The following is a 14,673-nucleotide window of genomic DNA, read 5'->3' as shown; positions in this document are numbered from 1 at the left end:
ACATTTACCTGTGCATGAGTTAAGTAATATTATACTGCATTCTGAATATACATGTATATATGTTCTTTACAGTGCTTCTGCAGAAGGCTTTTTCTAATATCTTTTATTTATACCTCTGTTTATTATCTGACTATAGGACTTACCAGGGCAGATTTCTGGAGCTAGACTTTCTTTCATTTACTCAGTGTCAAAGTGTCAAAGTGACTGATGGTATTATATGTGCACACACGCGCACGCGCACACGCACACACACACAGAGTTTCATTGCAGCATTTCCAGCACTAAGTCTAAAAGAAATTCATTCACAACAATGACTATATGAAAATGTAAGCCATCTATGGTTCAGAGTGACATTTCTGCCATGTACCATGGTCACCATCTCAGTTCAGTGTGTTAGCTTGCTAGCATTTACTAATTACAGCAGTGGCTGATGGGAATGTGATGAGTTACGCAGATATTTTGTTGTGAACTGAAGACAAAGTGACATTCTGATCTGATGATGGTACTAGATCCATAGAGATCAACAGCAACTTTAATTCAATTCCTCCCGAGGAAGTTGCAAATGTCTGTACTAATTATCAGGGCAATCTAAACACTAGGCGTCGAGATATTTAACCACAAAGTGAAAATGTAAACATCTTTGCTCTCTCTGACTGTTGTCAGCCTCTATGTTATACAGTATCTGTGAGAGAACAACACAGGCTGCATTAGCAGCTATTCATTTGTTGGGCAGTGGCACTATGGATCCCAGCTATGTGCTTTAATACGATGCATTAAATCTGTCACTTCACGCTAATGAAAAATACTCCTCATCGCCCTGCAGCGATTCACAGCTGCAGGGTGATGAGGAGGTGAAGTATCATTTCACAGTGATTTTACACAAAGACAAACAGTCTGACTGTCAGTACCAATTAATGAACCATTCAAATAGAAATCATTAAACCACTGTCACACGGCTGTTGATTCTAAACAACACCCTGAGTAAATACCCTTTGCTCCAGGGCGTATTGTGTCTGATCGGAGCAGGTGTCAGCAGGTCACTGAGACAGTGGAGAGACACTGAGCTCTCCAGGCCAACACCAGAGGAACAACGTGGACAATGATCCTTAACAAGACGTTACATAAACTGCTCTATTTCTGTGGAGTTCAATACTGCAAACATGACACACAGCTCAAATAAGGCTGCAGCCAAACACCCACTCTCCTTCTAAGAGTACTTTGGCTTCTCTTTCACTGCATGTGTGACTTTCTACAAAAGAAATCTCAGTCCTACACGTTAAAACATCATCATTTACAGTGGTGGGAATAACACCATTACTAATGCCGCTACTTTTTTCAGTAACAAGGAATCGAAAAAGTTACGGTATCCCCTGTTGTAACGCTGTGACAATAAAATGCGCCGTTACTTGACTCAACAAGTCCTGTCATAAAAGAATACTCCTGTTAGGGTGTACGTTACTGTATATATGTAATGGGAAATTTGTTTTTTCTTTTTTGTGGTGTGTAACAATTTCATAATCGATTCTGTTCTTTTTTGACAAACTGTTCTAATTAAAGCAGAAGTAAGCGGAATATTTGTGTTAATATAAGTCTTAAATAGTTATATCTTCCGACAGCAATCACTTCTATAGAGTGTTTGGTCTGAAACACGGGTCTGTCAGTCACTCTGCTCTGCTGTAAGCCGAGGAGAAAACTTCTTGTATACTTCCTTGTATCCTACAACCTTTATCCAATGAGGAGAGAGAACGGCATAAAGGGGCAGTCCTCTCTGTGTGTGCAGCCAGGGGATGCGGTGACGTAGGGACGAGGGCGGGGACTGCTAACTCCATCTGCTGACAGGAAGTTAGCCAAAACGACCGGATCGCTTACTTCTGCTTTAAACAAATAAGTATGTACCTCTTAGGCAAATAATGCTTAATTTCCAGACATACTCTGTACTGTCTGGATAAACATGTGTACGTGATCATAATTGTATAAAGATCCAGTCTCTTGAGACCCCCCGTGGTTGAAAGACACTGCAGCCTATTTGGCCGAATAGCGTGACGTGGTCTCTGAATCTCTTTGATGATCATTGCAATGCTGACTATTGCTGGTTGTTCATTCTAATTCGATATGCTATTCTGTAATAATCTCAGTGAGACTTTTTGTTGTCTTTACTTCCTCACCATAGAGCAAACTTTTTGCCTCTCCAATATACCCTATACATTTTTTTCAGTCCATCAACTAGTCAGAAAAAGGCCATGTGGGTTGCGGAGGGATACTGAGTAAGTTGGTTAGTTCCAGATAAATGGGAGGTTAAAGGTATAATATGTAGGAATTACCCCCATCTAGCGGTGTGGTTGCACATCGGAACGTATTCTTGATGTTGCATTCACATGAAATGGGGCAGACGTCAGACAAACAACAGACGCTGCATGTAACAGGATAAACAAGGGTCTATGTAAACAAGTAGTCCGCCAGCACGAGGCCAACTGAGCTAAACACTGCCCCACTAAACACGAAACTTTTTAAAAGTAATTACTTTTTTAAAGTACCGTAATTAGTTATGCCGAACACTGCTCAGTTGGTAGAGCACCCGCCCCATTTGTTGAGGTTACAGTCCTCACTGCAGGCGGCCCCGATTCGAATCCCGCATCGAGCGGTCCTTTCCTTTTCCCCGATTTCCTGTCTCTCTTTTGACTCCCCCCAAAAAACAAAACAAAACAAAAAGTTATGCAGAACACTGATCATTTAAGATGAGACACTTAGATGATGTTATCTACATTTATTCTGCGATGTTGCAGTTCTGTTTTCTAAAAAGACGTAAAACTACAGTGGAAATGACGTTGAATGAAAACCTCTTTCTTGTCCAATTAAGAAGAACATATCTCCACCGTTGAATTCTTACTTGACTTGTTAAGACGGACATCTCTGCACTGGCGACGCTGCTCTTATCTCATCTAAACCTGCACAGCTCTGGAGGGGGGAGACAGCAGCGGACTGGAACACGTCTCATCCCCTTTGCTTTGTTCTTCCTCCCTCCACTCCCACCTTCATCTCACCAGCCTTTGCTCTCCGCAAATGTCTCCCTGCTTCTCATCTCATCTTGTTGAGCTGAAGTGAGGAGAGGGAGACTCCTCATTTCCGCCACCCTCCCGTCCTCTGGGTGGAGCAGCGGCCATCTTATGCGCTCAGATACTGTATACAGTATGGAGGTGTTGGGGGTTGCTCGCAACGGTTTGTTCACATGATACTTCCTGTGTACCCTCCTCAAGCTGATAGAAATAAAATTAAGCACACATTTGATCAACTTACAGTATCTAAATTGAGAGTGAATTTTTTAAACAACCAGTTTCACCCATAACAAAGGAAATCTGTTACAAAATAATGAGTGATTTTTACCCATGTAGTGAATTTTTAAGACTATTATTAGATTGGATTTGAAAGCAACAAATGTGTTTTCTGATTCTGTAAAGGTGACATTGAAACAACACAGCACCTCTTTATTACATGCTCTCAAACCCAGCTATTCGGGAAATTATTTTCAGATTGGTTAAAAAGAAAAAACTCAGCAATGTCTGACTTACATTACTTTTGGTGTTATTTTAAAAGACAAACAATTGGACTTCATGATAAATGTTTTACTAATCATAGCCAAATTCTTTACTCATAAAGACAAATATCTAAAAACCTCACCCGTCTTCACATGCTTCTTAAATGAATTTCACCTTTATGGTAAAGAGGAACTATGCAGGATTTGTATCTTAACTATGCTACATTTTTTACCTTAATTAAACAACTTTGGAGTAATTGTGATGGTTTAATAAATGGCTTAACTTGTTACAAGGGAGAATGGAGGCTCTCTGCCTTCCACGTGCGTGTCACTTATTGCATCTCTGGGCTGAAAACCAAGCTTGTAAGATCAGTGCCGCCGCCCCGGCGTCCTAGCTCTTGTCTGTGCGCATCGTGACACAAACGCCCCCGTAACCCATAATCTCTTGTTTATGACGGATTAAACTACACAAATATGCACGTTGTAACATCATACGTTTTTTACTGCTTGATTGATTGATTTCTCACTGGCTTTGTTGTAAACAAATGCACATGGCCAGGAGGAAGGTTAGCAAAACAGAGGAAAAGCGACCGGACTTGCATAATTCCTCTTTAAGTCCCTAAATGTATCAAATCCAAACTTGCCAAAGACTTCTATTCAGTGTTCAAAAATGATCTGACTAATGAAGCATAACAATTATCAAGTCAACCCTTTAATCCTAATGTATTTACTATACTTTAGATGTAGGTAGTTTTTTTTTTTTTATTTCATTTTATTAATGCATTTATTTATTTTTGTCTGTTTATTTGATTTCATGCCCTTATATCTCATGTTTTATGTATTTAATTGTATTCATCGTTCAATCTCTGCTATACGTTTTTGCAGAAATCTCCTATTTGCTTGACTAGTTTGTAAATTAATTTGTTTGCAATAAAGGGAGAGAGAAAAAAAAAAGATACTTCCTGCGTCCACATGAGCTGCCCGTGTCACGGCATCACTGAAAACGTCAATATGTCTGCTCATTATGCCTGGGCCCGCACGAAGCCAAACGCCTGTACTGTATGCGAAGCACATGTGCAAACGATTGTGACAATACCTCTCCCACACAAGCCAGCCTGCTGGTGATGACTAAACCTCTACACACATTAGCAGCTGGCGTGACTACAAAGGAAGAAAACTGCTAATCAAAAAATGCAAACATCTCCATCCACACACACAGTACACACACACCACAGACTGTATGGCATGTTTATTCACATGTGTGCTGCAGCTCCACATACAGTACTGTAATCCCAACCCACAGCACTCTTGGTTTAGACACCACGCCCCCCCCCCACCGCATCCACGTGTCCACACTTTGACGGTGCGGTGACGTGTGACGATCAGCAGTTTATGGTAAAGGATGAAAATGTCTGAGGCGCAGACACAGAACGAGGCAGCGTGAGCTCAGAAGCTCAGCCTCCATTTTGGGGATTGCGTTGATGAAGGCTGACTGGGCGGCTGAACAGCAGTGGTCATGACTCAGTCAGATATGGTACGCTCTAGCTCACACACTCGCCTCTAGCAGCTCGTGTCCAGCTTCAGCACGACAAAAAAAATCCCACTGAATTCAAGTCAAACGGTTCAGGACAATTTTAAAGTACATTCAAAAATGCAGCACACACAACAGTCTGGGGCTAATCATCCCTACAGTGATGACATGACCGTCTCTTGATTAAAGCTCCGCGGGCAGTGGTTGGTATTTCGCTCACAGTGGAACGTGAGCTTTGCAAAACACACTCCAATGCTTTAGTCTTTTCCTAAAACGTGGCATCAAAAAGGCAGCGTATAATTCCCTGATTTTTTTTTGATTTTTCACATGATAAATAATGCATGGCATTTGCTCAAGCTAATAGAGGCCCGAGGCACCTGATGCAATTGCAAAGGGTGCTACAAGACAGAGTTAATGACTGGCCTGAAATTACTCCATTATTAATGAGGCAATTTGCTCCTCAGTCAGACTCTCAACCGGCCCGATGGGCGTGACCAAACCATCCCACCGTAAGTGTACGCTTACGTAAGGATGCCTCCCAGCCCCAGAAATCAAGACAGAAAAGACCAATTATAGTAACAAGGCACATCTGCCTTTTATTAGCTGACATACTTCATTAATGAACCCAACCAGGAGGGATATAAATATCATTCAACGCAGAGTCAGAGTGAACACTGATGGACAAGGCTGTGGATAAAAATAAAAAAAATCAAAAAAAAAAAAAAATCTTTGTGTCGAGCATAAAAGCATAAAAGCCCACAGCTTTCACATTCAGCCGGACACATTCAGCTCCCTACAGTGTATGAAGCCGGGCTAAAAATACACTGTACACGAGGATCCGTGCTGAGTATTTAATCGCACTGAGCATAAGAAATAAGTGAAATGATGAATGGCCTGGGTCCTGTCAGTGGCAGCTTCAATAGGCACATTCTTCTCCACAACACTGTCCTTTACACATTTTCATGAATCATAAAGATAGAAGAGAATCAAAGTACCTTTGCTTCCCCTCTAGGGATCGCCACCACCCGATTGTGAGGCGGAGAGCTTGACATGCTCCCCAGCGAGGGACTGCCTCAGGGACGGGCTGGGGGAAACTCAACTGCAGCCTCTTTAAACTCTCAAGTGAAAAACCTGCGTTTCAGATGGGGGGATGTCCATAAACCCACATCCGGCCAGACGTCTGCAGACCGCTCTCATCTAAGGGTCACGCTAATAGCATCCGGCTATGACCTTGAGGAGGTGGAGTGACAGCGTGCGCCGCCTTGAGTAATGAGTGGCCTTCTGGTTACTGTGTGTCCGACAGCATCACTCAGCTGGACAGATGGGGGAAAACGTAGACGGACTGACACGGAGACCACGACCAGCTGGTAAAATTCCTTTACGTTGCTGGAGGCGTTGTTTAATTTGCTGCATCATCCCACAGCCCCGTCTCACTGTGGACTTTTCATCCAGCCACTCCAGAAATACGTTGACCTGTTCCACAATCTATCTGAGTGTGTTGTGCACTTTGGCTCGCAGAGGAAACATCAAACTAAAGCAAAAAAAAGGTGTTTTATATGCAAACGTCTGGACTGCACCATGAGTCAGCGAGCTGTTGGCTCTTAGCCTACATGCTGGACATTTCCGGAGATGATGGAATTTGTTTCTCGGTTTTGAAGAGGAAAATGTAACTGCGACTGAGGTCAAACATGAGGATTATCAAAATGAATAGACTGAGAGAGATGTTCCCTGTTGCATGGAAGTGGAAATAGAGAGGAGATAAACAGAGGTGGACAGAGAGAGATGCTCAAAGTCAGACTAAGTGAAGGAGAGAGGGTGGGAAAGGAGAGAGACAGAGATAGAGACCAAGACAAACATTGAGTGTTTAAGTGTCCTTGACATTTGTCTCTGGGCCCTGTGCCTACTCTTGTCAGTAACTGATTTAACTGGGCCATGACTACAACCCCCCCCACGACGGGGCAAGCAATCTCTCTATCGTCCATCTGATAAAGACAATCTGATCAAATAAAGCGGAATACAGAGTCGCCGTGGCCAAACTTTACACGGAAGCTACAATTCACCCGTTGGCAGCGTCGTCGTGCCTTTTCCGCTCCGGGTCCATAAACCAATGAGAGCCGGTTGGCAGGGTTAAAAACTGTGCGCGGTGGTTTCCTACGGGCCTGGTGGCTCGGCATATTAGCACAGATTTCAAAAACTAAATTATAGAAAACAAGATGAAAGGGTTTAGTATTTCCTGTGGCTCAAGTGGTCTCTCTGACATTGATTCGATACTGGAGTCCTGGGCGAGGAGAGTGTGTGTGTTAAATATTTATGCACACAAAAGAACTCTGTCCAGAAAGGTTTCCACAAGTACTGAAAAACATGACTGACTGCAGTAATTCTCTGATTTCTTGGACTGGGGATGACAGTGGTCTATTGCAGAGAAAGGAATGGTGAAGGCAGAGGCACAGATCGAAATAAACAAATATATATCTATAACTGTGATTACAGAGCTGCATTACATCAGAATGTGTATACACATACAGTATGTTTATATATATGTGCATATACGTATATATATATATATATTTTTTTCTTCCTCTCTTGTACCTTGGGCGGCTTTAATGTTGGCGAGTTGCTAACCAATGCCTTTGCAATTTTTTTTTATATACATACAGTACATACATTATTTAACCTTTTTTTTAAATGTACTATACTAAATTATTTTATTTTCTGTGTGCGTCTTGTCTGTCAGTGTCTTTTTGAGTAATGTGTATTGTCTTTATGTACACCCCCCCTGTGCCTTGGTATTATTCACCCATGTTCTTTTCTTCTAACTTGAAAATTGAAATAAAATGTTGATCGAAAAAAGAAAAAAGAAAAGAAAGAAAGACAGCAAACTAGCAGCGACTGATATCTACTGCAGTAATGAGTGGATTACCTCAGAGGGCAGCTCTCACCTGGTTCTCCTCGTGAGTGACTCTCATCTGCTCTTTAAGGATGGACGTGCGTGCCGCCTCCTCTTTCCTCATGATCCTCTCCTTCTTCAGCTCGGGGCTCCAGAAGCTCTTGATGCTGTTGGTGGAGGAGCCCAACTTACTGTCCTTCAGGTCAAGCTCCCTGCGCAGCAGTTCATTCTCCCTCTGCATGTCCCTGAGCTGGGCCTGCATCTCCAGCAGCTCCCCCCCACTGCCCCGCACCGCCTGCCTCAGCAGGGCAGAGGGCACCCCCTGGTGGTGGTGGTGGTGGTGCAGCATGGAGAGGGAGCCCAGGTCACTGTAAGACAGAAGGTCAGCGTGGGGCAGCCCCACTGAAGCGATGTTGGGGCTGCTGCCCATGGCTGTGACGCGGCCCCCGTACATGGCCCGGCTGGTGGCGCGACCCAGAGTCATAGTGCCTTTGGGGTAGGTGGCAGTGGAGCCCACGCCCTCGTGGTCACTCAGGTACATGGGCCCTGAAGTGGCGTAGGCGGCGTTGAGGGACTGGATGTTCTCCATGGAGAGCGTCTTGCCCCCCGCACCACCCCCGCCCCCGCTGTTGGCCCTCCGATGGCCCAGTCTGGGGGACCTTGGCAGGCGCGGGGACCGTGCGGGGCTGCTCTCTATATGGCCTACAGCTCTGGCACTGCCGTACATGTCCTGTGAATCGGCGGTGTGGCCACCAGGGGGGTCCTTAACGGGGGCACGCTGAAATGAGACTGCTCTGACTCTCTGTACCACACATGGGGGGCTTATTTCATGCCTTAATAGGTGCAGCACATCAAAGTCAGATCTGAGGAAAACAGGAGAGAAGCACCTGTTAGGTGAATAACAACCGTTTGTGTGTATCAGATGAAAGGCTCAGTAAACATGTATCAACTTAAAGGCATATTTCAACATTTTGGCAAATTCACTCATTGCCATAATCCCTATAGTCATACTGTAACAGTAGGTTTGTTACCTTTAACTGTCGGTGCAAGCTGTTTTCTGATTGGCGGGGCAGAGTCGCGCGCTGCTCAGCTAATGCTACGGAGGCATATGGTATTTCCGGGTTTCCCTCATCAAACTCATCAAATACACAATCCAACAACTCCAAAAAGCTCTGGTGAGCAAGTTATGACCTGCACATTCACCACACTACTGTATGAGATAATAATGTACAATTATGTAACATTATGACACATGAAGCAAATATTCGGAAGGAACTACTTGTGATTTTGAAGTCACTCTGCCGAGCAGCCATGTCTGGGATGTAGTTCTGGCTACGCATTTGCTTTACACCTCTGTCTCGTAACGTTCCATTATTATCTCATAGTGTGATGAATGTGCAGGTCACAACTTGTCCACAACAGCGTTTTGGAGTTGTTGGATTGTGTATTTGATGAGTTTGATGAGGGAAACCAGGAAATACCATATGCCTCCATAGCGTTAGCTGAGCAGCTCATATTTCTGCCCCGCCAATCAAAAAAACAGCTTGCAACGACAATTAAAGGTAACAAACCTACTCCTAAAACTATAGGGATTATGGCAATGGCAAATTTGCCAAAATGTTGAAGTATCTCTTTTAAAAAAAAAGGACATTCCCCTCAGAAAACAAACATGAAGAAACAAATAGATTTAGTCTGTAAGTCTGTAGCTTTATGACGGTGTTAGTCAATACCAGCAGGAAACTGTCACATTTTGTGTGGCTCCTGTTTGAAATGGCCCACAGGAATTTACCAGCATCATCCCGGATATCCCAGTGGCCATCGTTTATCTAAATCCCATTACTTGTGCTGATACGTTTAGGAAAGACAGAGCAGCATCACATCCACACCGTGTCTCAGCTTCACAACACAGTGATTAAAACACAGGATACAATACACTACGGAGTAAATATCTTAGAGCATAACTGTCTGTTCTGCACAGTGAAGTGTCTCTTGTTAAGTAAATAATAACATCCATGGTCTACTGACAGGATATATATGATCCAGAAGAAGGTGGTATTTTTGAAATGAACTCTATAAAAAATATGCAGGCCGTGATTTAATTATTCAAAAGATGATGTCTTACTGTTTTATGAGTTAGATTTATTACAAGCACAGATTCTGCACATCAAGTAATGATGTATAGCTTATTATCAGTTCATGTGAATGTGATATCAACTCCTTGCCTACAGTTGATCAGCTCTTTTTATATTTCCTGAGGACTTTATAGAGTGGGATGTTAATTAATTATCTCATAGCATATCACTAATGTACACAGAGCCAACAATGTATGGTGTATGGTATAGAAAGCAGCAGAGTAGATCAACAAAGGGCCCTGTGCAATACAATCAATGCAATAACTGTAGCTCAAAGCAATAAAAAATCTGCTGTAACAGACAGTGAACATCATCAGTCCCATGGCACTTGACATAATGTAATCAACCCTCAGCTGAATGAATTGTCTCATAAACATATGAAATTTAACAAATTAAAATAGACAAGAGGACCTCAATAACCACAGGTGTTCTGCAATTCACAGCAAAACTGTGCAGAGAACTGGGTTTTTGTATACCTGATGATATTGATTACTGTTGGGACATGGAGGGGACAATACCGTATATTTGCATGGTTCTATTATGATTAGCTAAATAAAATAATCATAACAAGCATACCAGGCTTTGGGACAGAAACCTAATCAGCTTTTGTTGGCACAATTCTAATTAAAATTTTAATTAATTCACACAAAAAAGGTCCAATAGTGCAGATCCTTCTGGCTAACAAGGAGAGAAGGATGTGGGATGCTTAATTTTTAATAGTGTAATAATGGCTCTGCCATTTCATGCTATCTTCAGCTCCAATATATCTCAAGATACATCACAGGCTATGATTTAATAAAGCTGGAGATGGCAGGTGATGACAGGACTATTATTACACTATGGAGGATATTTTATGTAGAATAGTGAAAGCTGTGGACAAGAGCTGAATCACACTCCTGGGTGAGGACAAAGACACTGACTCAGTCACAGGCTATTTGGAGAAAATAAAATTGACTCTTCAGTCAAAGTGAACTATGGTACTTTTCTCTTCTGGTGACTCTTGCTCTGACTCAGTTGCCATGGTGACTACGCCTGGACTAACACTGATAAAGTACGTCAGCCTTCTGACATAACAGCAGCAGAAGTTTCCGAAAAGGTGTGGATGAAAAAACAAACTGCAGCTGAATGTAGGAGCACCAAGGTGACATGACAGCAGGTAGCGGTACAGGTGCTGTCTTTCTTACAGCCCCAAGTTTTTAACTTTATGTAAAGTCTTTTATTCATTGTGATATAATAACTGAGAGCAGCATCCCTTAGCTCACTGGCGTATCAAAGTCCTGGCGAGGGGCAGATCACTGCAGGAGGTCTCATAGAACACTGTCATTTCTGTTCATTATTAAGTAACAGGTGTCTCCAAATGGGACTGTACAGAGATAAAAAGAAAGAACAGATCAAACAAATCTGTTTAAATGCTTGGGCGGAGCATGCCTTAAGATTTTGGCTTCATATTGTGTGGTATAAACTGGTAAAAATATGTTTTAGTTCCTCTGAGAGACACTGGGAAATTAAATTCCAATTTTAAATACGCAGACATATGCAACAACAAATACTGCAGTGCTTATCTTCAGCGCTCAGCTTGCTACAGCATGTCTGTGAAGACTGGCCGCTAAATGGTTTAAGAGTAAAAACAGTAATAGCAGGCCAGTGGAAACAGAACAAACAGAACAACTGTTAGGCTGTTGATTCCACTCAGCGGCCATTTCTGAGTCCAATGAGCTTTGCTCAGTCAGTGTTTGTTAAGATCTACTTCTAATGACTTTTCCTCTTTTGTGAAGTTTCTCTGTGTTTGACATATGTTGTCATCTTTTTTGAGACTCTGTCCACGTCCCCACTGATTCACCAGCAATCCAGACAGTGACTCTCCTTTGTACATCTCCCTCATGTTATCTTCCGCTGCCCTTTGTCAGCCCCTATTGCAGCTGACACATTCTATCAAGAAGGACTCAACTTCAACTATGACTCACTTATGTGGCTGCCTTTGTAATGGTAAACTACAGGCCAAAAAACAATAAGTAATATGATGGTGGGGGAGAGTTTCAAAAATGATGCCAACTGTGGCATGCTAGTGGACCAGTGATCTGGGATCTGTGCCATGTGACCACAACATCCCAGCTGGGGATATTTGTTGCAAGTTCGCTGCCCATGTTTCCTGCCAGACCCTACTGTCAGCTACTGTACCCAACAAAGCCACATATGCCAGGAATATAACAGACTACAAGCTCAAATGTGAAATAAAAAACACACTTGTCAACCTCAACAAAGATCAGATGTCTTAAGTTTACCGCTGGGGGGCATTATTTTGTATTGTGTGGTATGATGCCTCTGTTTTCTGTCCATCCGGTAGCTACACAGTCTAATCACATTGGGCTGATCAGATTTTACAGATTGATTGCCTTAGTGTCTTGGAATGGAAATACTGAATTTGTGTGATTTGATCAGACCAGTTTAGAGAGTTAAATGTCTATCTGTATTTTTTCCAATTGGGTTACGCCTTTAGCTCATGATAATTGTTGAAAATACGTTTTTGTTTTACTATAACAGTCCAAAACCCAAATATGTTATGGTTTCTGTTGTATTAAACAAATTAAAACAGCAGATTTACCTATCTGTGGAGCTAAAATTAATAATATCAAATGTATAATAATAGACAACGAAGTTCTAAACCAATGTTCTTTGCTAACAAATCTATTTATACTCATTCTAACCCTAAAGTAAAAATTTCATATCTGCAATGGAGGATTTCACCACTGCATCAGCCAGATCCCCACGGTGCCAAGGCACATTGCTGAGGAAGCCAGAGAGAGGGAAGTGACCAAAGTGCAATAAGACAGGAGACTATCATATTATTGCAGAGACAGTGCTAATATCGGTGTAGCACAGGGGATCTCAGCTGACAGGCCCAGCCGCAACACTTTAACTTTAGTAAAAATCTAAAAGCAGGTGCATCACATGTTACATGTTCTGCAGCTTTCAGCTATTAGGTGTAATTACAGATATAGTTTCCTTTAACATTGATTTTTTTTTCATGCAGTTTTAAGCAAATACAGGTTATGCTGTTGCTGCCATTACCCAGGTAGCTACTAATAAGTAATTACACTTCCCAGCAGCAGCACCCAAAAAACCTGTCAGTAAATGTCAATACTGAAGAAATGATCACTGGTGATTCAGGGAGCAGTGATGCAGAGACAGAGGATAGAGGAGGATACAGATGTTCTGAAAAAAAAAAAAATCACCACAGGCCTTGCTGAGTTTATCAAAGGGGTCAGGGAGACTGATTTCTATGAGGCAATCATGACATTTTGAAAGCCGGGCATGCAGGCGTCTCTTTCTTTCCCTCTGATATAGGCTATAAAAAAAAACAGTGCTGGACGAGACCACAAGTTAAAACCAGGGATCTTAGGAGTGTGCTTTTAAGGTCAGGGCGCATGTCTGGAGGGGGGACAAAGGAGGACATTCATCTATAAATAGCCTTTACAACAGATTGATAATAGAGACATTTAATGTGAAAATAAGACACCAACCGGTTCAGTGCGGCTGCAGTGCCACTTTGGCCAAGCGCATGCATGCAACACATGCAGCCTCTTCATCACGTATTCTACTACAGAGCCTTAACGCCCCCGTGCTTCTCGTTGACTTCACCGGTTGGTTGATTGGATGAGAAAAAAATGTAAATGTGCGACTCCAAAACGGCCCCGGTTAACCAGCCCGACACGTCCCCGGTGCCGAGCTGAAAACTGCTCGTTAGCAAACGGCTTCGAACAGGCTCGGTGAACACGTGAAGCGTCCTCGACAGATGTTTATCTTAATTACACGGAGGCATCTGCTTTTTAATTATTCTCCTCCCCTGTCGGTGTCTTGCACCTGAGGTGGGCAGAATTACATTTGATGCAGCACAGGAAGGCACGACCGAGCCATTGACAGCTCATTGGGCCTAGTACATCTTCGACGGCTCCAGTGTGGCGCGCGTCGAGCACCTGAACACACCAATGAAATATTAGTCCTACCCGCCGTGCCCAAACCTTTATTTTGAAATACGGCGCTGCTACAGTACCATCGCCTCGACTCGGCTTTAAAAAAAAAAAGCAAATTCTCAGCCATCAAGTGATCAGTGACTGGCTGTGTCTATGCAATCAACGTCCACGGAATGAGAAGGGGGTTATAGCCGGAGCTTTTTCCGGCAAGTCGCTGATAAAAAAAGGGGGATAAAACGAGAGGACACTCCACGGATTTGAAGCATCATTGTGTGTCTAATGAAAAGCGGGTGGACTGGGTGCAGAATAAAAGAGACAAATGTACCTTTATCGATGTTAATTCCTCTCCTTCGCCGCTCTAGACGGCATCTTGTCGCCTCCATTCACCCTCGCAGCCTCTCTCAGCATCCTGCGCTGTCATTGGGCAGCGGACGCACTCTCTCTCCTCCTCTACACACCAGGGAGCAGCATCACCACTACTGCAAGTGGCAGCTGGCAGGAGGGGATGGGCGGATGAGATGCGGTGAGCGGGGCCTGCACTGGATTTCACATCATCTCGGTGCTGAATGGGAATCACTGACCCTGTCCACTCACATTAACTGCTGACGTTTAGCTTAAAA

General features: G+C 43.1%; 1 protein-coding gene across 10 annotated transcripts in view; it reads right to left on the bottom strand.

Annotated features, from left to right (window-relative positions):
* The window catches only part of erc2 (ELKS/RAB6-interacting/CAST family member 2), a 52,242-nt gene extending 37,634 nt beyond the window's left edge, over positions 1-14,608 (bottom strand). For all 10 annotated transcript variants that reach the window (XM_085777324.1, XM_085777328.1, XM_085777329.1 and 7 more), the window contains exons 1-2: positions 14,379-14,608; positions 8,003-8,813 (exon numbers count right to left, since the gene is read on the bottom strand). In XM_085777324.1, the coding sequence (XP_085633450.1) occupies positions 8,003-8,677 (675 nt within the window). In that variant the 5' untranslated portion in view covers positions 8,678-8,813; positions 14,379-14,608. The remainder of the gene's footprint in view (positions 1-8,002; positions 8,814-14,378) is intronic.
* Between the last annotated feature and the right edge of the window lie 65 nt (positions 14,609-14,673).

Source organism: Trachurus japonicus, chromosome 5, assembly GCF_045865225.1.
Source record: "Trachurus japonicus isolate A0001 chromosome 5, Traja_1.0".
Taxonomy (NCBI): domain Eukaryota; kingdom Metazoa; phylum Chordata; class Actinopteri; order Carangiformes; family Carangidae; genus Trachurus; species Trachurus japonicus.
Note: the sequence above shows the minus strand (reverse complement) of the source record. Positions and strands in the feature narration are given on the sequence as shown.